A 25,413-nucleotide genomic window follows, 5' to 3' on the forward strand; every position below is an offset into this window, starting at 1 on the left:
CTGTGGGTAGCCCTTATTCATTCAGCCTTGGTACCTCTCTGCCCTATAGCTAACTCCAAAACTTAGAATTCTGGAGCTCAATGAGACCTCAGAGACCCTGAGTGTCTCTCTCTCTCTTTACATCTGAAGAACCTTCGACATGGAACTTTTCTGAGGACAGTCTTTGAATGCGCACCTAAATAGAGATTTTCCTTCTCATTTGGTGAATCAGATCTCTGCCCCACTTTTCCCTTCTGCTGCCTTTGTTAAACATCCATATTTTCAATCTCATTTATGTTTCAGTATTTCTTTCCCTTTTGTTACACACTGCAATTCACCAAAGACCAACAGAGATCTGAATATTCTGTAGGGAATCAAAGTTGATCACATTCATCATCGATCTGATCCAAAGCTTCACTCACACTTCCAAGTCAAGCTCCTATCTCCCTCCTTTCATCAGTGAATTCTTCTCTGCTGTCCTGGCTAAAAGAGATCAATGTCTCCATTCTGGAAACATTACTATAATTTAATCTAAGACACTCCAGGCCTTCTTGTATTTCTCAGTGTGCCATGCCCAGAGCAGCTCCTCACTGTCCATGATCAACTGCTAACAATATTCAAGAAAGACAGAAAAAAGTTGCTGAGATGCTTGAAGAGGAGGGCAAGAGTGAAGGGATTCCAGGAGATATTCCAAAGAGAAACACCTGTGAAAAACTAATTTTCTGTTAGGTTCCATTATCATCCCCAACATAACACAGATCTAGTTCTGAGAGGGACCTTAGAAGCCATCAAGTCCTAAGCTTTTGGGAAACTGAGGCCCCAAGATCATCCCATGAGGTCTGTAAGTTAGTTCCCTTTCAGTTCTAAATTTATGCTTCTATAATATTGTCACATTTACCTCTTTGGGCCTCAATTTCCCTACCTGCAAAATCAAGAGCCTGACCTTGATGGCACCTGAGATATTTTCCAGTTTGGATATGCATTGAAAGTAGGATTTAAATAATACCATGAAAATAAGGCTCAGAGAAAGTAACCCACCATCACCTGAATTTACAATCAGCGTCTTCATGATATCAGTGAGACTGCCAGATCAGGGGACGCAGGCTATCACTGCTCTTGGCCCTGCTCAGGTCAGATCTTCAGTAGTGCCCAGTTCTCCTAATTCTCTACATCAAGGTGTGCTGAGCAACTGCAGAGCATCCAGAGGAAGGTGACTGGGAAAGTAAAGGGCCTACAATGATCCTAGGATAGAGGAAGCAGTCCGGTCTAGAGAGAAGTCAGCTAAGAGGGGAGAGGACATGCCCACAGACTTGCTCTGTGTTGTCCTAGATGGCTGAGCAGTGATGTAGCAGCAGGAGCAACATCTTCCGCTTGGGAGGTATGAGTTCAAATACTGCCGATGAAACTTCCTAACTGTGTGTCTTTTGGGCAATCCACTTAAGTTCTTGAACTCAGTATTCCCATCAGTAATACGGGGAGGGTAATCTCTCACCAGAGTTGTGAGGAAAATATTTTTGTCCATCTTGTAGTATCATATGAATATTATTATTAATCATAATAACCATTTGAAGGTAGCTTTAAAGAGGGAAAAGGAATTTAGGAATAGATTTGGCTAATCTGTCCTGGGAAGAAAGGAAGGAAGGAAAGAAGGAAAGAAGGAAGGAAGGAAGGAAGAAAGGAAGGAAGGAAGAAAGGAAGGAAGGAAGCCAGAATTTGTGTCTACTGTGTGCCAGGTACTATGCTCTACAAATATCTCATTTGATCTTCAAAACAAGGTAGATAGGGGCTAGTATTATCCCATTTTACATTTGAGGAAACTGAGGTAGACTTGTTCAGCTATTAAGTATTTGAGGTCAAATTCACATTCATGTCTTCCTGACTCCAGGCCACAGCTCTACCCACTGAAACACCCAGCCCAGAGTAAACGGCCAGTCTGCTATGAGATAAGATCCCTCATTTCTGAGTGGGAGATCAGATTAGATGGTCTCTAAGATCCCTTTCAATTCAGAAATTCCATGCTTCGGTGACCTTCTGATCCATCGACTTTACTTTAAGGTGGCAAAAATGTACAAGAAGAGACCAGATTTCTATCTGAGCTGAGAAAGAACAGAGCCATAGATCACCTTGGTTTTCCTTGGCCTGTGTCCACATAATTTGCAAAGCTGCCTTGGAATCTGGAGTATTTTTAGTATTGACACAGGGGCATAGTTTTATCTCACTCAAAATATGTAACCTGCCCCGCCCTGCCCTGCACTTCCATGGCAATGGGCTGTCCCCTCTGGATGCCATTCAATTGATGAACCCAAGAACACCTGGCCCAGGTACGGCCCTTTACATTCCTCGGGGGGAGCCTTTCCTGATTTCTTGGCAATATGCTGAATCCATGGAACACTCAAGGAAGGGAATCAGGCCTTACAAAGAGTTCAAACATGGCGCCAGGGCATCTCAGTTCAAACCCAGCTCGGTCATTAATGAGCTGTGTGACTATATTAGTCATTTAACATTAGCTTCCTCATTTGTAAAATTAAAGGGACAGGCCTTGGGGGGGGGGGGGGGGGGGCGGGGCGGAGGGGCTGTAAGTTCCCTTCCAGTTCTAAATCTGTGCTCCTATAATATTGCCACTTTTACCTCTTCAGGTCTCAGTTTCCCCATCTGCAAAACGAGGGGCCTGCTCTGGATGGCATCCTAGGGGACTTCCAGCTTGGCTCTATGTCCCTATGAACTCAGTCTGTACACCAGGAAGAGGCCCCATTGCAATCCCCTCCTCCCTCAACGACATTTGTTTATGATTTTGAGTTTCTTAATACTCAGAAAAGCACATCCTAAAAAACTTTTGTCTTAAAGCTCTTTTTCAAATCCCTAATAACAACTTCATGCACTCCACCGAAAGAGACCATGTAATTTATTCAGGAAAATTAAAACCAGTAATCTGGTATTTTGTGTAAAGGTTTTCTTTCTTTCTTTCTTTCTTTTTTTTTTTTTTAAGAGAAGAAAAGAAACCCGCATGTGAAAGCAGACCTATTTAAGTAAGCTGCATTACCGTCATAAAAAACAAAGTTAAGAGCGTGTTACACCCCAAAGAAGCCATGGTCCATTTGCTCTGCCACTGACAGAAGAAAGAGACTCGGGCTCCCCGAGCAAAACAGAAGCATCTCCGAAAAGAGAACAGTGGCAGCCCATGGAGGGCAAAACATGCAGTTCTTACAATTCTGCAGCAAAGAAGGAGATATTCCTTTTCGCTAATCCCCAATGCAATTCCAAGTCTAAATTTAGAGCAAGAGAGGTCTAAAATAACTGGGGTACAACACAGCATTTTCACTCTTTTTGCATTTTATTTTCTTTCTCACTTTTTTTCCCCTTTTTAATCTGATTTTTCTTGTACAGCAAGGTAATTGTATGTGTGTGTATATAGATATATGTATGTATGTATATATATCCAGATATTGGATTTAAAACATATTTTAACATGTTTAACATCTAGGGGGGGGAAGGAGAGGAAAATTTGGAATACAAGATTTTTCAGGGTCAATGTTGAAAAATTATCAATGCATTTTTTTGAAAATTAAAGCTTTGCCCTGAAGTCAGGAGGACCTGAGTTCAAATCTGGTCTCAGACACTTACCACTTCCTAGCTGTGTGACCTTGGGCAAGTCACTTAATTCCAATTGCTTCAGCAAAAAGTAAAATAGAAAAAAATAAAAAGCTTTAATAAAAAAAAAAAGTTATGATATTAAGAATAAAAAAAAAAATTAGTTGGTTCAGTGAATAGAAATAAAGGCTTGGATTTCAGAACATCTGACAGCCTCAGACACACTGTGTGACCCTAAGCAAGTCAAACCTGTCTGCCTCAGTTTCCACATCCATAAAATAGAGTAATAATAGAATCTACCTCTCAGGGTTGTTGTGAGGATCAAATGAGATAAGTATAAAGCAAGTGAAAGCATTATGTAAATATTAGCTATTAGCATTATTATTATTATCACCATCATCATTATTATTATTATGCTTCAGAGGCTCTGCTGAGTTTGAGCCATCTACATAGCAACAGCCTCTCGATGGGAAAACATAAATGCTTTTTCTATTGGTAATCATCTGAAACACGAGCAATTAAATACAGTACTAATGGACTATGGCCAAGAACCTGGTACTAATATTAAAAACTGACAGAGATGAATAGGTTTGGAAGCAAAACGAGGCTGACAAAGCCATTTTTATGAAGTGCTTGAACCCATTTGATTTCGACCAATCAGAGGCAGGTTCAGGCTAGTCCGGCCCTCGGCGACAACAATGCATTCATTGGCACGGTGGCCATCCTCGCTATGCCTTAAATAAAAACATCCATTGATTCTATTCAATCACTTGTGCTTTCATTACTATGCTCATTAATAAACCCAAAGTAGCCCGAGTCACATGCTGTATAAGTAACACTTACTGAGATACCGGCTACTTTTTTTTTTCCCTGATTGTAAAATAAAGCATTTACTGGAACATGAAACACATGACCTGAAAAGAATGAATCAGAGGGGAATATACAGTAAATCACTCTTCTTCCTCCTCTTCCTGAAAAGAAAAGTGGATGTTGGGTAAAAATAAAAGCCAGTTGCTACTGTCATGGTGGAAAATGCCAGAAAAGAGTAACATTTGCCTGCAAAACAAATGAGTTCAGGAGCCAGTTCTGAGTTTCCAAAGGCAGGGAAGCCAGATGATCACCCATGAGGAATTTCTGACCCTGCTTCTTTCTCCAATGTTATTTGGAAGACGCAGGCCTTTCTTTCACTGATTTAGCGAATTTTAGATTATTTCTGTTCACACTGGATGGGCCCATCACTGATACGTGATTTAGAAGTTAATCTCCAATCACAGTGGACAGGGCAACTGAGTCTGGATGTGGATTTTGGTTTGGGATCTGGATACATACGTTCAAATGAATAGTTACTAAGCATCTACTGTATACAAATCAACTGGAACACAGGTCAGAATACATGATTTTGAAGTTAATCTCCAATCACAGTGGACAGGGCAACTGAGTCTGGGTATGGACTTTGGTTTGGGATCTGGATACATACGTTCAAATGAATAGTTACTAAGCATCTACTGTATACAAATCAACTGGAACAGATCAGAATACATAATTTTGAAGTTAATTTCCAATCACAATGAACAAAACAACTGAGTCTGAATATGAACTTTGGTCTGGGGGCTGGAGATATAGGTTCAAATTAAGAATACTTTGTAAGCACTTACTGTATACAAGTAAATTGGAAGACAGGGAGGACATAAATAAAACCGTCTCTGTTCTAAAACAGCTTTCATGTTTATAAGCCTGAGGAGAGTCAATAGCTAACTTTCTGGTAGGGAGAAAACTCTTCATTTTAAGCACCCACTCCATGAAAGTGAGGGTTTAAGGCAATCTTGCCAGCCCTGTATATGTAGCTAATTCCCTAGGACTCAGTCCCTTTGACCCTGAGATTATTCATGAAATAACCAGACTCCCTCCCTCCCCCAAATCATCCTTTCATTCATAATCATTTCCCTCAAACTGCTTCAGTCATAAATTTCCTCACTAGGACAGCACAATGAGACCCAAACAAAACATCTTGGGGTGTCTGTCGTTTTCGGGAGAGACAAATCATTTATGATTTAGAGTGATAGAACGCTGCCTAAAACTCAAAGGTAAGTGATTTGATCAGAGACACTCAGGCAATATGTTTTGCAGGCAAGACTTGGGTCTTCCCAGTATTCTCTGCACATGAGGCCTGTTAACAAGAATGAATAGTGTAGGGAATGGGAGTTTTGATTTTTGGGTAAGATACAAAGAATTGTCATTAAACATTTTTAAAGTCCACACAAGGTCTCTTATGTTTAAAAGAAAAAAAAAAGAATGTATTTTTAATATAGTATAATTTCAATTTTAAAAAATAATTAGACTGGTGGGGAGGGGAACTAATAATATAAACTTGAAACACTTTTTCTAGGAATCTCTCACAGGGATACATTCATGAGGACAAAAAGATCTTTAGAAAGAGCTACAATTTAACCCAATTCCATTCACTATAACTGGGCCCCAAACACAGAACAGTAATAATTTTTGTTTCAGTCATGTTTGATTCTTTGTGACGTCATGTGGGGTTGTCTTGGCAGAGATACACTGGAATATTTGCTATTTTCTACTCCAGCTCATTTTCCCAAAGAGGAAACTGATTAAACAGGGTGAAATGACTCGTTCAGGGTCACACCGACCCTGTCTAGTGTCTGAGGCCAGATGTGAACTCAGGAAGATGAGCATTCCTGACTCCAGACCCGGCACTCCATTGACTGCTGTGTCTGCTAGTTAATAATCATAACAAAGACAATAACTGTCACAACAATAATAATAATACCACCATTTTTATATGCACTTGCCAGATGCTTAAACACATCACTGGAGTTTCTCTACACCTCTATAAGATAGAGACTAAAGGCAGGACCACTGCCATTTTATAGAAGAAAATGAGATTCAGAGTCAGACAAGAAGCACTTATAAAACACCTACTAATATGCCCAAGAAGCTAAATTGTTTCTAAACTACAGGCAATAAAAGTCAAGAGGCAGGATTTGAACCCAAGACTTCCTGATTTCAAGCTTTATATTCTTTCCACTATATCTTGCGGCTTCCTCTCTCTAGTGATTTTAAGTGTGCTTTCAGTATTTTTGAAGGGTTCAAATTGCAAGGCTACCTCGTGAACAGTAGAAAGAAGATGGGACTTCAGAGTCACAGGGCCTTGGCTTGTGGGTTGGTAAGTCATGTCAATACACATATGTACACATATATGTATATATACATACACAGACTCCTATCTCCTCCCTTAGCCCCTATATCTTCACCTTCACCATATGGGGGATGGCTTACAATATGTCTAATTTTCCTTCTGAGTGTAAAATCTCGCAGGTGAAAAAACCCAGAAGCCAAAGCAGCAACACTCTTTAACATGATCCTTTCTATTTTCACGTATGGTCAGTTGGTGATTTGTTCACTGGGCAACCCTTGTCCCATCACATTTCTTTCCTAAGCAGGCCCTGGGAAGACCGTCTACTACGGCCCTTTGTGGTCCAAGCTGGAAGGTGACCGTTTCATCCAAGAGGAACAATTAACACGTATATGAATGAGCCTGCCTTCCCTCCAAACAAACAGGCAAATTGTCTGTTTGCTCAGCTTTCCGCTCTCGCCCAGAGTCTGGGACGTTCGCGGCCATCCACAAAGGAATGATGTCTGCATTTCACGAGCCTTGCATCTGATACCAGGATGCTGAGCTCGGGAGGCACCTTCCTGTTGAATCACCTGTAATCACGGCAGAGTGTGACCTAAACAAATCACCATTTAGCTTTGGGAATCGAAGCATGAAGCAAGGACAAGTGGTGACTCTGTTAACTGTTCTTTTCTGACACGAGTAAGCCAGGTGTTGCCCTGATGAGAAAGCCGGCGGGGCTACATCTTCGGCTGCAGGCCGTCCTGCTAAGGCTACGTCTTGTTTGGGCTGTCAGACCCTTCCTGACAGAGGATGAAGCCTGTAAAAACGGGGCTGCAAAGAATGGCTTTCATATGTCAAATATGTCTTTGTAGATAAAAACATCAACCGAAGGAAGAAAAACCATGGAAATGTATAAGGGCGAAAGCAATGTGGACTCTCCAGACAGAGTAGGGTTAGTCTCTCTGGGGAGGACCCCAATGGTTCCCCTGGAGGTCTGAGAATAAATTTCTGGAGCTATGTTTTCTGAAGTTCAAGTTGGAGGGGCAGCCCTTAACCTATAGAGAATTCTAGGAGGAGTTAGTAGCAGTAGAAGTAGCCTATGAAAGGAGGCCCCTCCCCCATGGGTACCACCAACCCATAAACCCAAACGGAAAAGTCTTCTCTGAGCATCTGTAACCGTGAAAATATAAACTCAGATTTTCGGCGCAGAGTGGTAGGTTAATTAGAGTGGCGGAGGGATGTTTTCCATATTTTTTAAAAAGTCCCCTGACCTCCTCCTCTTCCTTATCCTTGACCAAGTACCTCCGAAGGAACATGCTTTTAATTAAACAAGGATTGAGAATAAGTGTTCTCTTACCTTTCATAATGTCTGCGTGTACACGTAGCTGCACTCGTGCTCCCTGGATTACCCCCTAATTCATCATAAATATGCTTCCATTGTCGGCGGGCTGTTATCTGCAAAAACGGCAATGGAAAATTCAAACGTGCATCTTTAGAGATTCAACAGCATCTGAGCACACAGCCTTGAATGCATATGCAACAGCGCAAGAGAACAGTGTGTTCTAGAAACCCGAGAGCAGGGAAGCTACGGAATTATACAATAAGCTTATGGCTTTGTATCCTATTCTGATATTCATCCCTTTTCTTGACTGGGAGGAAATGGAATTTGACTGTTGGTTCAATATCATGTCACTCCATTTAGTTTCACAAAAGGCCGCTCTCCTTTATTTCCCTCTCCCTCCCCCCATAGCCTGACATTTGTTCACCCCAATCAAGTTCTCCAACTTATATCTCACTCCATCATATCCCACGGCTAACCATTGGAATGAAACTAGAACTCGGCAAAATTATCGATTAGCTCATTAGTTAAATGGATCGAGGAAATCAAACCGGTCACGGCCGTCCCGGGCTGTATTTTTATCCTCAGATCTGTAACTTTATATGTTACAAGCTGTTTATTTTTATTCACTTAGGTCAGCAAAAGACTCTATAGATCAAATGCTAACAAAATCTAAACACACTCCCAAGCAAATATGTGAGCTACGTGTTTTATTGGGCTGGATGAATGAAAATAAACATCTTACAAAATACTGAACTGCCTACCATGCTCTTGTTTTCTTTTTCCTTTTCTGTAAAGAAATTAGGAATCTACAAAATAACAGATGGGAGATCTGGCAAAAGAATAATTTGGGGAAACCACGTCATTACTCTATCCCGGCAAGGCTAGTGGGTGTGTCCTTGAAACTAAGAATAAAAAGGGCCAATTTCTAGGCCCTATGTGGATGCCCATAGAAGAAAGAACTGGCCAAGGGGCTACTTTTGGTGGGGTCTGACACAATCGGAGCCTAAAGCTCGGCTGAGATACCCACGGAGCTGCCGGTGGAGTTCACCAAGGGGCCACAAGCAGCAATCAGAAAGAAAACAAATCTCACAACTTGCAATCTAGGCTCTGTAATTGTAATCTAAAGAGGAGGAGATGGGTGGTTAAATATTATAGGGTAAATGGCGCCTTTCCTGCTTTACATAAAAAGAAACCCTTCATTTTCGTAAAACCTTCTCAACAAGCCAAAGTCGGGCCTTGAGACAATATGTTATTTAGTATTGTTCAATTCCCTGTGAAGTAGTCTTGAAACCCTTTGTTTGGCGAGTTCTTATTAGAAAGAACCACCTCTCACGTCTACCAGCAGGTAAAATGGAAATTAAAATCCTCCTCTATTCATAGGATGGTTTAGATTCTAATAAATGGTTACAGGAACCTTTTCAGCAAGACTCAAAATACATATTTTGATAAGGATTTTATATTTAATGACAATCTTCCCCCAACCTGCTTAAAGGTACAATCATGAGCTAATTCTGTTCAAGAGGCCCGATTTTCCTTCAGAGACTTTGTAGGTAAAAAGGGAAGAAAGGACTGTCAAAATACGTCACTCCCTGGATGTACCGCTTCCCTCGAGCCTCTCTGGACAGAGGGAAAAAGAGGTGAGTCTGTCGTGTTAAACTCAACCGTCCGAGGTCCATCGCCCCTATCTTCCATACCGCCCGTGACAACTTGGTTCGTGTGCTCCCTCAAGGGCAAATGATAAACCAGCTTTGGGAAAAAGTCCTCCTGGTTACGAATGTTTGCTCCTTGGCTTTGGGCATGTTATCCACTGTGGAGCGGCTGGCTAGTGGCTAATGGCTAGATTCGCTCAGATTCCCATGCTCTGTGTTTGCCAAAGTCTCTCTGGTCCTTATTAATGTCTCTCTCCCCCATTTTAGGCCGGTTGTCCGTGACCTGGACCTAAATTACCTCCCAGAGCTGAGCTGGCAGATTCCAAGTCTCTCCACACCGGTCACAAAACAATTCCAATTATGACTGGATTAACAGGTAGTGACTACTGGTGCTTTCTTACCCCATGGTGGGCCCCAATGTCAAACCCGCTTGTGATATTGAAAAAACATGATGTTTTTGAGAATAAGAAATGAATGATCGAAGGAGAAGAATTCTGTTCACACTGGGATTGTAACTGAGTCAGCTGGAAGTGTGGAGGGCCCAGTTCTGAGTTAATAAGCCATGTCCACACTGGCTCGAGTCGGTGTCTGCTAGACCCCACTAGTAGGCATTGTGTGTCTCTAGAGCTCTTGCCGACATTAGTGTCATCATGAATGAACGATCTTAGACAAGGTTTTCTCTGTTTTGACTATTTTAACTACATACCCTTTAAGGGCTGCGTCCCTTGACGGATCGAGGTTTTAAGACAAAATGCTTTTTTTTTTAGGCTGGAAAACAAACAAACAAACCATGAAATGTGCTCTTACCGACTACAAAAGGCTTTTAAGTCCTGGGATCTCCTGGACACAAATTCCTCTTTGCTCTATTTCTCCAGCCTCACTCTCACTTACTTTTCATTCAAATGCTGACCATGGGTCCTAAAATAAGAAATCTCAAAAGCCCACTCATTGAAGGGTATCTAAGATGTCTTGGAGACCGACAAGAAGCAAAGTAATGACGTCTGCCGTGATCCAGTCTGTCTGGGGAGGACATACCAATGGCTACCACCCAAAAGGCCAATTTCCCTTTCTATTAATATATGGGAGCTAGAGCCTGGCCCGGGGATTTTCTTGATATACGGCACTCTCAGATGAGCGAATCTCATCTACAAAAGCTTTTCAGCAACATCTTTGCAACTTCCAGTCCTGGAGAGTTCCCCAGTTCATGAAGAGATGACCCAGCCAGGATGTGTCAGAAGCGGGGCTGAACCCCTCACCTCCCTGACTCGGAGCTTCACAAATCATTCTATAGCTCTTAATTGACAGCAGTAAGTCAAGACTTAAACTTCTCTCTCTCTCCTTCTCTCTCTCTCTCTCACTTGTATTCATCCCTAAAGCTCTAGTTGGCAAATACAGCAAAGCCAGTGCCTGCCTATGGAGCATCCAGGACATGGCATCCCTTACGTGGTGAGTACCACAGTGACAGGATCCCAAGACCAGAGGCCTCCAGCTGGACAGGAGATTTGAAATCCACCCAGCAATTGTTTTAGGTCGGCCCTTCACTGAACCTGGCTCACCTTCAGCTTCCCTATTCTGTCTATATCTGTCTGCTGTTTTGTTTTGTTTTGTTTTTTTCACTACTGGACTTTCTGAGGTTCTACCTGAAGAATTCCAGTCTTATAAGTTTCAATTCCTACAAAATTCCCTCATAAAGTATGTTCTTTCCTCTTTCTCCCAGCCCCACTAGCTTCTTTGGATCCTTCCTAGATGCAGAACTCACTATGTGAGCTTGATTACTAAACGAAGCAAACAATGTTTTTTTTAAAATATCACTCATGAGAGAAAAAATATTTGCCTCTCCCCATGTCTCAAGCCCCCTGGCCATCAAGCAGCAGCCCAATTTGAATGGTTTTTAAAGAGCTATGGTCAGAGGGACCGTCTTTTGGATAGACTCAGCTCAAAAGACAATCTAGCCATCCACCATCTTCATGATACACTCCTGACAAGGCTGGGCCTGGGCCTTCATCCCTGTATTAAAGACCAATTCTAATACCTTCTCTTGCTGTGGAAATTGGCCATGGATTCCCAAAGGCTATGCCAGTGGCCAGAACGATTTTGACCGTGGGTTCAGATGGACACTGTCATCCGAGATCAAGTTTGGAGAGATTCATCATCAGAAGGTTGGCTACCATATTTTGGAGGGGAGAAGAGGTGATGCAAGGGCAGGTCATAGACCAGAGATTGAGAGGTGAAAGGGACTTTAGAAGTCATTTAATTAAATCTATTCTAAAGAGAAGAAAAGTAAGGTCCAGAGAGCTAATACTAATAGCTAACATTAATATGGCTCTTTAAAGCTTACAAAGAATGTTACAAAAATGATCTCATTTGATCCTTCCAACAATCTTGTAAGGTAGGTGTTACCATTGTTCCCATTTAACAGATGTGAAAGTGGGGTCTAAGAGAAGTAAAATGATTTGCTCGGAGTCCACCAGGGAGGCCCTGGCAGAAAGAGTATGGTCCTGTGACTCCAAATCCAATGTATAATCCTCTCATGTCATGATACTATCTAAGTGGATGAGAAACTCTGATCTCTGTCAGTGTGGGAAGTACCTTCATCAATGAAATCAAGGATCTTTCAAAAAAAAAAGAAAGAAAAAGAGGAGGAGGAGGATGCTGGGATCAAATGACTCTCAGATTTATCTGTCCCAGTGAGAAGAGAGATGCCCGTGATCTGCTGTGGCCAGGACAGGCGCAAGGGCCATTTGCTCCCAAGACTGCTCCAGACGAGTGTGTGAAGACTGCTTCTGCAGGAGGCCCGAGGGCTAGCTGAATTCAACGAATATGCATTTTTTTTTCCTGGTAGCACTCCAGGAACTCAAGTCTTTCAAAAGTACATGACATCATCCTTGGCCCAGCTACTTTCAAATTAAGCAAGAAGCTTTGTCTGCCCAGAGAACTGAGGTCAGATTCGGAGGATGTCAAGAGAATGATGTCAAACTGCCGAACCCACACATTGTGAAGATAACGAGCATTTGCCAAAATGAAAAAGAAAAAAAAAAAAAAATCACGGCTTTGTTACTTGTGGGAGGGGAAAGGGGAAACAATTAATCGACAGACTTAGCAAGGACTGTTGTGGTCCATCATCCCAAGCTCCCAGAATAGGAATCCATTCAGACTTTTGGGTTCTCCCTGTGATCCTCTTCCCAGCTCTTGGCCGTCGTCGGCCACCAGAGCAACGAGCCAACAGGAAATGCTTCTCAGACCAACACAGGTGTCAAGAATCTTGGAAAGACCCTAGTTGTCTCCATCAGCTCTACACCCTTAGCCCTCGGTAGGGAAGAGGAAAGCTGAGAGGTCACCCACCCACCCTTTGTCTAGCCAACAGGGGAAGGGAAAAGCATGGCCCCATCGGAGCGTATGTCTGAAAGGGAAAGTTGGAAGTGACAAAACCACCGTAAGCTCCTCACTGTACATCAACAAGAGCGCCGGCATCAGCCTTTGTAGAAAATCAAATCCATCCCAGTAGATTAATGGGCTCTAAACATTGGGCTCTACAGACACCGCATCCATTTCCGTATCTGCCGGCTGGCCAACAGAAGGAAGAGAGCTACTTCTGACACACCACAGAGACCTGAAGTACAAATTCTGCCCTGTCTTTTTTTTTTTTTTTTGAATTTGTCATACAATTTGAGGGCTGCGACTGAAGGCTCCCACAATCTGAAACAGCATCCAGAAGTTTTGAAATAGCTTGCGACCACAAACAAAAACAAGCCAATTAAAAGAGTCCATTCTGTAACCACCACAGATTCCAGTGAGATGTCTTTATCTCACCATGAGTCAGAAGCTCAACAGATAAAACTTCACGTTTTACACTTGTGATTGACTGACTACTGCCATATACCAACAACTCTCCTCTTGATCCTCCTATCTTTGAAGTATGCTTGTTTCCTCAACAACAAGAGTATGGTGGTGTAAAGGGGGAGAACGTGGGCTAGGTTTGAATGCCATCTCTATCACTGAGCTCACTGAATATACAGGAGTCTTTTGACCCCTAGGAAGCTCGGCTGCTTCCCTTGTAAATAATGAAATTGGCCCAGGTCAAATGTTTTAATTGTGGGGTTGTGAGTGTGAGAGATAGATTTTCTTAAACAGTGTGGTAAAGTCTTATTTCAGATTTTTTTAATGCACAAAATTGAATACATAGGAACCAATTATATTGAAATATAATAATCAAAATGTATATTTTTAAAATTTCACATACTTTAGATTAAGAACCCTGCACTAGATGATCTCTCAACTTCTCTTCTGGCTTGATATACTATGTTCTTAAAACCTAAGTCAATATTTCAGACTATTATAAATTAATAATATCTTCCTTTAGATAATATTAGATATTATTAATATTGGATATTATTATAGTGTATATATTATATAATATTAAGTATTATTAATAGATAATATTTGCTACAATTAGCTACACTGATCATAAAGCTTGTGAGAATCAGAGGGTATAAAATCACTAAGCCCAACTCCCTTAACTAGATATAGTTAAGATATGGTTTCTATGATCATAGAAAACCTTTAAAGTTAGCAAGACCCATCCTTGGACAACAGACACACATAAGGGGATCACTACAGCCCTATCAAGGTTGGTTATAAAACCTGCTTACAGGGATCTAGATCCCTGGAAAAAGATTAGTCAGATGGTAGGAATGAGCTCAGAGATATCAAATGAGTTTATTCAGGTTACATGGATAATTTAGGAATGAAAAACTTTGGCAATTGGGTATCTCAGAGAGAATAAACCTATGAGATAAATGATTCCACTTGAACCCTTTTGGTGGATGATTTTAAAGAAGGATTAGAGTTAATAACTTTTAAAATTCATCAGAGTCCATAAGAAAATATCTAAGTCAAGAAGACACTTGAAAAGAAGCAAAAAAAAAAAAAAAAAAAAAAGAAGAAGAAAAAGAAAAAAAATGGTGTTGATTACTTACATGGGCTTTATCTGTTCTGCTTAACTTCAAAGGAAAGTCCCTATCAAACATAATTCTTCCTAGTCAAAGTGGGTCATCTGCCCAAGAGAAGCAGCTGCCTGTATTTAGTAGATCAGTAAATCTACAACTAGACCCTTAAATCTTTAAGGTTTTCTAGTCAATGGCTCCCAAGAAGACAAAGACAGATACAGAGGAAACTGGGGATGCTGTAAAAAAACAGGGTCCTCTCCTCCCAGACCAGTAGGAGATGAGGAAGGTAAAGGATAGCTAGAAGAAGATGGCAGTCACAGACTGGTTTTCTTTAGAGGTCTGCCTCCAGATGCAAGTCAACATTAGCTATGATAAGGCATACATCCAAACGGAAGACTAACCTCAACTTGAATTTCAATATTCTATGTCCTTTTAGCATTCTAAACACTCTATAAGCCTCACACAGGGATACAGTATTCTTGTACACATGTATAATTTTTGTTGTCATGCTGTTGCATGAAAAAGAGTCCCTGGGAAGAAAATGACATGGGAATAGGGATAATAGATGAATCTATCAGCACCCTCCTCGAAAGTAAACGACATTCAGAAGCTACTAGGTCTAAAGACTGTATTTTTGCAACAGTAGCATTCAACATTTGCAACAGAAGTATTCAAATATTCAGTCTGACTATTTCTTCTTCTTCTTTGATATATCAAGGATCTGCCATTGAGGGTTGTTGTGAGGTCTCAATAAGATAACAGATACAAAGTGTTTTAGAATATTAAAACGCTCTACAAATATCAGTTATTGTTACTGTCATCATTATAAATTAGAACAGTATGGGTGCTCCCTCTGCTAACCAGACTGCAACTTTAATTTTAACAAGTGAAATTGGCCAAAAGAGCTCAGCCCTTATTGATGATGAATCACTACAAACTTAGCAAGACCTATCCTTGGACACCAGTCATACACCGAGAGGATCATCAGACCCATTCCTGAGTTCTTTTCAGGGAGGTGGGCCCTGCCAGACCTTGGACATTATTGGCACAGCTTATAAGAACCCAGGACCACCTCCGAATCGTGATGAAGGATCACGGTAAGATCGTGTGGGAGCTTGCTTTCTCAGTTTATAGAAAACATGTATCCTTGTCCTTCACAATATAGGTTGGATCACAGGGTTAAGATTTAATCTATGGGACCCACTCTGAACAAGTTACCATCTTTTTCACATAGATGAAGGCTATAATTAGCACAGTATCTTACTAAGGCAGTCACCATAAAGTCAAGGTTGGAGCCTCTCTACTACTTCTATCAACAGAGCTATCCATGTGTAATAATTACATTGTTTATCTCAGGACACTTTAGAAAATAAACACTGCGAGTCCCTCAGGCCCTATGAAATGCACAGTCTATATGCAATTCATATATAGATTTTTTAAATGGATACTTCCTTACAAACATGCATATACCATATATAAAATGAATTTATATATGGGGGCACAACACAAAAACCTATCAAAAATTTTCAAGGCAGAATGCTCAGCAGCTATGTGTCCTATAAATACGGGATCATCTGTGTCACATAGAGTTTGTCACCTTTTCCCTGTCCTTTAGCTCCTTGCATCTAACCGTGATATTAGTTTATGGAACAATAGGTTTTATCTGGCAAAAACCAAAACACTAATTATTATATTTGGGCTAAAATGAATTTTATTTTCTTGATTTTGTGTCTCTTATTGTCATTTTACTACCAAACAGAGATAACCCAGATTACTTCTCTAAAAAAAATTTCTTATTCAATTTCTGAAGAAACTGCACAACTTAATCTGATCACTGTGTGCACAAGAAAGCATTTCCAGTGACGACATCTTCCTGTGTCAATTGGTTTTATTGCAGATGTCATCTCTGCGGGCTGTATTAATGCAGCTCTTTCTTCTGATTTCAAGATTTTAATCTAAGTTTGTTGCTTTAACATTTTATAAGTTAAAAAAAATATATGCCGCAAAATCTGTGGCCATCAAATTTTCCTTTGGGCTAAAAATAACCTGTTCCTGTCAGATAGAATTAGCCGATAAAAAGTGTCAGAGTCTTTTCTGAATTAGGTTGATCACTTCCTGTTTATGTGGCATTGACCCTTGTCTAATAAAGCCTTTTTGTGTGTGCTAGCAATAAGAGGAGATTCTGCTGCATATTATTCCTGAATGGCCAATACTGATTACTTCTGAAAGCCTTTAATACATTTCCCATATTAGACATGAACAGATGTCAGGTATGTTGCCAAGTGGAATTTCTTTTATTCCATCTTGGCCTCTTGTATAATAATAAGCCTTTCTCAACATGGGGAAAAATCACAGACCCAACTGATTTCCTAGACAAGGAAGAGTTCCATATGTTTTCCACTTGTCGTTTTTTACGACAAGTTTACAATTTTGCCAAACCTGGGACTAATTGGGACCGTTTCCAAGAGTGGCCCAAGAAACCCCCAAAGGGTAGAGCTATTTGAAAAGCCAGTCTATGGTTGCTGGCTTTTGCTTCTTTCCCATTTTGGTCAAAGAAGGGAAAGTGAGATTGCACAATTATTTCATTTAAGTTATTTAAACACTTACTGTTTCATATCCTCCCAGGTTTTGAGCAGCTTGAAACATAGTCCAAAGGTTGACTGTTAGAGGGACAATAAGTATTTAGATAAGCATTGCATTAATGTACTTCCGAGAAATTTCAATTAAACATTAAAAAAATAAAAATAAACTGAGGAGGAGAAATAGGCGTGCTAATCCACCCCAGAGAGAGAGAGAGAGAGAGAGAGAGAGAAAGAGAGGTAGGAAGGGAGGGAGGGAAAGAAGGAAGGAGGAAGAAGGGAAAGAGAGAGGGAGGGAGAGAGGGAGCAAGGGAGGGAGAGAAAAAAGAGAGAGAGACCTACTTGGGAAACAGTTTACAAAGGGCATTCATTCATTCAACAACAGGATATGGGATGATTTACAATATGTCTTAAGGAACATTAATACACAGCTACGGAAATGATTCTACTTTTAGGATCAGGAAAAGGATAATTTGAGTCCTGTTTCCATCAGTCTGACAGCAGAATCCTATTGCTCAATTGTCCTTGGAAAAAGTGTGTGATTTTAAAAGTGGACTTACTCACCGAGCTTCTGTGAAGAAGCCATTGATTAAATAGTAATATATTATGACTCTCTGGGAGAAGGAAGACCCATAATCAATAGATAACAGCTATTTTCATATATTATTGCTTTCAGAATAGAATAAAGGATGGCAGCACCATGTTAAAGGCCCATCCTGTATTTCAGATGTTCATGGAGACTCTCAGTGACTACAGTACCAATATTTCCCACCAGAGTCAGCAGCCATGTGGCAGCTGTAGCAGACGGGTGGAAGGCCTTCCTTCACTCACAGAGAGAGTTCCGAGGTGAGTTTGATGTGTGTGCTCGCTCAGCCTCTGGCCATCCGTACGTTGGATATTGCTTTTTCTAATTTTTTTTTTTTTTCTCTGTGATGTTAACCCGTGTTCAGGATGCTCAGCAACTCCAGTGAACAGTTAATAACTGTGTCTGTCTGAGCGGAATGTGCCACGGACTGAGTATTTTAGGCCCCCCTTCTTCCCCCAAATCTGAATTTCGAGTAATTCTTTGGCAGTAGAAATGAGGAATACAATAAAAATAAAACACTCTTTGACACATCACGTTCTCAAAGCCTCATTGAACCTTGTACTTTTTTCAGAGCACTCAAGAGCTTTGCTTAGGCCTTGATTTAATCTGAGTCAATGCATTATGCAGCAAAGCTGTTCATAGTACATTAATTTCACTTCTATTTTCAGAAACCAGTTTTCAGACAAACATTGTAATCATTCGTAGTTATATAAGTTTATAATGGCTGCGAGAGTTGGGTTGCAATCAGTGCCAATTGCTATTAGGTATGTAAATTGTTATGTAAAACACACAGGTTTGACATTCTTCATCAAAATGACACATGGTTTTAATCTAGGAAGATATGTTGGGAGAAAGGGATATTGGAAAGCTGGGAGCTTTCTCTTTTGTGTATCACCGACTCCCTGGGCAACTAAGACATGGAGCCACCCGGCTGTGAACGTGGGAGATGCGTTCTCTCCTCCTCGGGTGGAATTCTGCTAACTAGGATTTTCCCATCAGTTGCAAATGGGCTTTGACACTTCAAATCTCCATGTTAAAGTCCTTCAAAACTGGGCCCTCCGTTCTGGACTGTCTCCTTATTTTTTTTTGAAGCCAGCCACATATTATACGTTATCACCCAACAAATGGGGAGAGTTTGCTGGGAAAAAAACAAAAAAACAAAAACCAACAAAAAAAATGTCTCCTCTTTCTTTGTGGCTATTCTGATCCATCTTTCAATGCCCCAGCTTAATATCTGTCTTTTCACAGGCAACATCTGTGCTTGATAAAGCTACGTCATCTTATTATCTCAGGAGAAAAGCATTACAGACACTACGGTTTGACAAAACAGAAAATGAGAAATTTTCAACATGTCTATTTCCAGTCATAATCAGTGGATTGAAGCCTATAAATATCTCTTTGCAACTGGCCCGGAAGGAGCGCTCGAGAGGGAAGAGGCTGAGGAATGCCTGGCCGGGTGACGTGGGGCAGGGTCCAGTGTAAACGGACATCGTCAGCCCCAAATTAGGCCTGGAGCCTAATCTCTGGGAAATGCTTTTTTTTTTTTTTTTTTTTTTTTAATTCACAAGAAATCTGAACAGTTCTGAAATGCAGTAAGAAAAGGAGAGGCAAAAAATTGTACTTACTCTGCTTAAACCCTAAATAGGGAATTCTTTCTATTGGCGTCTTCCTTTCTTTCATGTACTTGTAAAGGGCCACTAGGAAGGCCTGCTCCTCTGCCCGGCATTCTTCCCCAATGGCAACCTTTGATTTCTCCTCATTGGAGCCCTTTTTACAGCTGCTGTGGTTATTCTTGGGCTTGGCCAAGGCTGATCTGGCCTCGCATTTCACCTGGAAAGGGGAAGACGCACCACATCAAACCTAATACAGGCCTGGAGAGCGTATTCAGAGTCAAGCTGGAGCCCGAACGTTCCCAGGGCAGGAAGGGGGAACCAATCAAATTCCACTGGAGGCCAGTTAACCATCCAAACAGGGAACGCATCCAGCTCTTGGAGTCATCTCTACATGGGAACTGTTTTCGATGGTTTAAGTACTTTTCTTTTCTTTCTTTTTATGGGAATATCAACCTAAAACATCATTGCCATCTGGTGGGAAAGTTCTCCAGGTGCCAGATGCAGCTTCTTTCATTTTTGCAAAGCAGCTCTATCCCCTCGTGCTACTGGGCGATCTAACCTTCCCAAGCCACAGCCCCCATTTTGGTGGTGGACTCACACACACACACACACACACACACACACACACACACACACACACAACACACACACACACACACACACACACACACCATTTCTCCAGAAAACTCCAACAACTCACATCAACAGAGCAGCAGAAATGGGCATTGAGGGGCTTCAGGCATTTGTAAGCAGCAGGGACATTAAAATATATCTAGTCTAGGAATTCATATCCTGAGGTGAAGGGTTTATGGACAGATTTCGTAGGAGGGGTGGAGGGGGGCGGTGAACTTATATAAGGGAAACATTTATTTTCCACTAATCCTTAACTAAAATTTAGCATTTCCTTCCATATGAATGTTCTCAACAAACCATTAATCTGAGAATGGGTTTCTAGGCTCTGATAGACTATCAAAGGGTTCTAAGACACAAAAGAAATAAAGAACTTCTGTTTGTTCCAACCTCTCTATTCTTCAGATGAGGAAACTGAGTCACAGACGAGAAAGGATTTATCCAAGATCACACACAGAATCACAGCTATATAGCTGGCTATCAGAGGCCCTCTTGTCCAACACTTTCATTTCATAGATGAGGATAATGAAGGATAAAGATCTGGCTTAAGACTTGACAAAATAGTAAGTATCATGGGTGGGATTTGGATTCATCCTTTCTAAGTCCAGTCCACCATTTTCCAATCTACAAGATGAAGGGTTTGGACTATGTGGTCTCACAGGTCCCACTAATTCAGTGATTCTTTCTATAAGAAGACATCCAGAATTAGTCTGTCTGTCTGACTATCTCTATCTTCTAGATTATCAAAAGTTGATTTATAGGTGATTTAGTCCAACTCTCTTATTTTAAATATAAGAAAACTGGGGCCTCTAGAAATTAAATGCCTTGTTCAATACATTTCATCTAATAAGTGGTATACTTGAAAAAAAAATAAATCTGATCTAATAAGTGGTATATTTGAAAATAAGTCTCTATACTTTTGTAAAGTTTATATAGTAGTAGGAAAAAAACATGGGGTCTGAAGATCTGCATTCAAATCTTGGCTCTGCTCTTTGTCAAATGTGTCTGCCCAGCCAAATCATTCACTCTGTCTAGCCCTCGGTTCTGCATCTAGAAGCGGAAAAGTTTGGTCAAGATAGCCTCCATTGTCCCTTCCCATTATCGAGTTCTCTGATCCTAAATAGATAAAAACTAGGCTGGTCACCACATGGGGGTAACTCATGATCAGTCCCCAAATGTGAGGCCTGAATTGCCCTCTCAGCAAGTAAAGAAGGTAATATGTTTTTATGACTCCTTCTGCTTTCCAGTTAGCTCTGAGGGTACAATAAGGGATGCTAACTTCCATAAAAAAAAGACTCTAGGTCACCCAAGGAAAAAAAAAAGGTTCATGAAAAGCTCTGTAAAAGGAGGGAGGGAAGCTTTGCACACTGACCAGATGTTCCTCCCTCCACCCCCTCACCCCCAACATTACCGAGAATACAGAGCTTAGCATCGTGTGCAGCTGACCTAATATTCCATCCTCACTGCCTTTGATGACTGACTGTTCAATACAACGTTAGGCTGCTGGGCTATTTTAATTGTAAAGGAAGAAGTACAAGAGGTCAGATTTGCAGCCATGTGAGTCTAGGAGGAATTTCTGTATTCCGATATTCTCCTATTGTCGATAGCCCCAGATCTAATACAGACAGAGGAAGGGAAGCAAAGGATGAGAATAAAAATATCCTACATTTTCTTCTGCATGTTCCATCTCCGGCTCTGGACTGATCTCTCCTTTCTAAGTATGAAGAATGTAAAAGGCCATGATTATTTATTAAATGGAAACATATCCCCTGTAAGAGTTTTCTTCATCATTTATTCCCTAGAGTGACTGTGCTAGTTTAATATCTTTAGCCTGGTACTGGAAAAATAATACTTCCCACACTACAAAGTTATTGAGCTGGGCTTTTAGGTCGCATTTTAATTTTTTAAGAGCTGTGGTAATGGGATTAAACATTTTTTTCCAAAGGAAATCTATCACTTGTATTCTTTCTAAACTTTCATTCCTTGTAACATTATACAGAGACTTATGCCATGTGAAATTTTACCTTGCCATCATTCCCCATCGCTGTAACTGGGGTTGGGTATGAACCTCTGATGAAATCTGTAATTTTAAAGGCTTTATTTAAATCATAAGATCACTCTAGTCTATAATCGACATCACGTGACACCCTGGGAGTGATTTTTTCAAAATATTAAGTTGGTAGTCAAAACTTGCAATTTGGAGAGATGTTCTAATTAAATTCAAGGCAGTAAGAGACCCTGTAGTTTAAAATGGTGATGTATACACTGGAGAAATTTAAAACAGAACCAAAAGAACCCAAACCGAAACAAACCTAATCCCAAATCTTAGATTATTTTTCTAATATAAAAGGCAACAATTCTTCAAGCAGTTGACTCAATGACAGATGATGCACAAGGAGAAATGAAATAATCACGTGGATAAATCAGGCAAAAACCTTCAGTGGAAGAAAAGGTTGATTTGGGCTCTACCCGGCTATTGTGGATTCCTGTATTAAGCAACACTGTATATACATACTATGTATCTACTTACATGTACATATATTGTTTCCTGGATAGAATGTAAACTCCTTGAGGGCAAGATACATTTTGGTCTTTGAGTATCTTTATTGCCTGGCACAGTACTTCATAAACAGTAGGCACTTAACCAACGCTTCTTGATTCAGATTATAAATTTAGGAATGGCCCATCCTATCATTTTACAGATAATAGTCATAATAATGATAGATAGCATTTCTGAAGTACTTTACAGATGTCATGTTAATTGATCCTCACAAAGGTTATGTGACTTGTCCATGGCCACACAGCTGGCAAAGAACAGAGATAGGCTCTGAACCCAGGTCTTCCTTATTCTCAGCCTATTTATGGCTCCTCTCCCTGAGTATAACCTCTCTGAAGAATGTATGAGAATGCTTAGACTAGACACATCTAGGGTGAAAAAGTACACAGGAGTCATAATCTCCACCAGGGAAGGGCCTCCTCATATGGATGAGATCCTTAATCCATCCATGTGACCTGATCATAGTTGAATAACAGCTCAGCTCTCCATTTAGCTCAGGCTGAGAAAGTTACAGGCTCTCAGAAGCTGAGCACAAAAGGGACCAAGATAAGAACATCCCAGATATGCTTGGATTCCTGGGTTAACTTGGTTTTAACTGTTTTAAGCTTTATTTCACTTTGTAGTTTTCTTAGAAGTTATGCTCTTGATCAGGCCATCCATGACAATAAGAAAACACTGATTTATTTTCTAATTTAATTATGTACCTACTCCATGCATACTACTGTGCAAAGAAAACCAAACAGCCCACCCTGCTCAAGGAGTTTACTTACATTCTCCTTGGGAAATATAGTAGGCACAAAGACCAACAAGCACAAATTTATCTAAGTAAGGAGGACTTGATAAAACCAGGGAGGGATAAGCTTCAGACTTCTGAAGGAGATTGTATCTAAGCTGACTTTTTTTTTTTTTTGATGAGGTAATTGGGATTAAGTGACTTCCCAGGGTTACACAGCTAAGAAATGTATCTGAGGCCACATTTGAACTCAGGTCCTCCTGACTTCAAGGCTGGTGTTCTATCTACTATACCACCTCACTGCCTTCTAAGCTGAATCTTAAAGGAAACTGGGGGCTCTGAGAGGCATAGTTGGGAAGGGAAGGCAGGTCAGCTACCATATAAAGATATAGAAGCTGGTGATAGAATGCTGGGTTCTAGCAATTCCAACAGGAAATAATATAGACTGTATGGAGGATAAAGTAAAAATACTTCTGATTAACAGGCCTTATAATACCAAGCTGAGCAATATATTTTATAGCATAGGTAATAGGGAGCCATTGAAAGTTCCAATTGAATACAATTTCATGCTTTATCACAAACAAGCAAGAGTAGACCTTCATGAAGTAGTTGCCAAACTTTTAGAACTCAGGACTCTTTGGAAACTTAAAAATTATTGAATAATCCCACCACAAAGAAATTCTGTATATGTGATTATATCTAGATATTTTTACCATTAAGAAGTTAAAATCTCTTAGTATTATCATGAAAATAATTTTGACTTTATGGGCACCCAGAAGGCTCTAGGATCTCTCTTCCCCAGGATTCCCAGATTATACTTTAAGATTAAGATTTGGCTTAGTGGGTATATAATACATAGTCCCTCTTGACCCTGCATCTGACTCATAAAGGCTGTGTGACTCTGGGCAAATCACCACCTCTCAGCATTCTAGGCAACTAACTTTCTAAGACCAAAGATTGCAAAGACAGCAACCTGCACTGGTGGAGGGAATTTTCTTCATCCCCATGAAGTAACAGGTCGATTCCCTCTCCACGCCACAAACGAACTCATTCTGTTATTTTCTGTGGTTAGGAACAGAACCTGCTTTCTCTCTATGTTTTCCTGTTTTGGCCTTGAGACAAAAGACTTCTTCGTGATTTTTAAGGTGTGACTATATTAGACTTAATGGACTGGAAGAGGCAGTTTTCCTCAATTCTGGTGCTAGCCACCTCCCTCCTACTCCCCTCAAATAGCTTCTACCTTCTGATGCTGGCTTTTAAATGAGAAGCCTGTTCTTTGTGACCACAAATAGAGCATACCTGGTGACTCAGAAAGCAAACCTTCCTGGTGGTCAACTGGTACTGGAGAAAGCTGACATCAAAGCAAGTGTGGAAGGAAGGGACGGAGTTTCTGTGAAGCCCGGGACACTGTGATCTTCCCATTAGAAAGTCCTCACAGATCACAGGAGTCGGGGCTAGAACTAAGAGATCGGCTAGTCGGGGCATCTCCTTTTCTAACGAGATCGAGAAATCTAATCTTTGAGTCATTTTCCTGTCACGTCTGACTCTCTGTGATTCCATTTTGAATGTTCTTGTCAAAGATACTGGAGTGGTTTGCCATTTCCTTCTCCCTCTCATTTAACAGTTAAGGAAACTGAGGCAAACAGAATTAAATGACCTGTACTCGGTCACACGGTTATTACTAAGGGTCGTGAGATTGGATTTGGGATATGGGAATCTTCCTGAGTCCAGCATTCTGTCTACTCTGGCACCAGAGTTAGACCTAGCTGATCCCTAAGGCCTTTTCCAACTCTAATGTTCTGTGATGAGTGAAAACTGAAGACTATCAAGCTCCCTAGTCTAAAACCCCACCTTCTACAGGAAGCCCTCCTCAACTCCTCTTAATAGTGGTGCTTTCCATGTGTTAATTATATCCTATTTTTCCTGTACAGCTTGTTAGTATACATTTGTTTGTCTATTGTCTTTCCCATTCAATTTTAAGCTCTTGGAGGTCAGTATCGGTCTTTTGCTTCTTTTTATATCTCCAGCACTCAGCACAGTGCCTGACACACGTAAGTACTTATTAAGCATTC

General features: G+C 40.7%; 1 protein-coding gene across 3 annotated transcripts in view; it reads right to left on the reverse strand.

Annotated features, from left to right (window-relative positions):
* ARID5B (AT-rich interaction domain 5B) overlaps nt 1–25,413 on the reverse strand; it is a 209,840-nt gene that overhangs the window by 18,119 nt on the left and 166,308 nt on the right. For 2 of the 3 annotated variants that reach the window (XM_051982608.1, XM_051982610.1), the window contains 3 exons: nt 19,434–19,638; nt 17,251–17,303; nt 8,064–8,161 (listed from right to left, as the gene is read on the reverse strand). In XM_051982608.1, the coding sequence (XP_051838568.1) occupies nt 8,064–8,161; nt 17,251–17,303; nt 19,434–19,638 (356 nt within the window). The remainder of the gene's footprint in view (nt 1–8,063; nt 8,162–17,250; nt 17,304–19,433; nt 19,639–25,413) is intronic. The other variant, XM_051982609.1, reaches the window with a different exon arrangement.

This window comes from Antechinus flavipes, chromosome 2 (genome assembly GCF_016432865.1).
Source record: "Antechinus flavipes isolate AdamAnt ecotype Samford, QLD, Australia chromosome 2, AdamAnt_v2, whole genome shotgun sequence".
NCBI classification, from domain to species: Eukaryota; Metazoa; Chordata; class Mammalia; order Dasyuromorphia; family Dasyuridae; genus Antechinus; species Antechinus flavipes.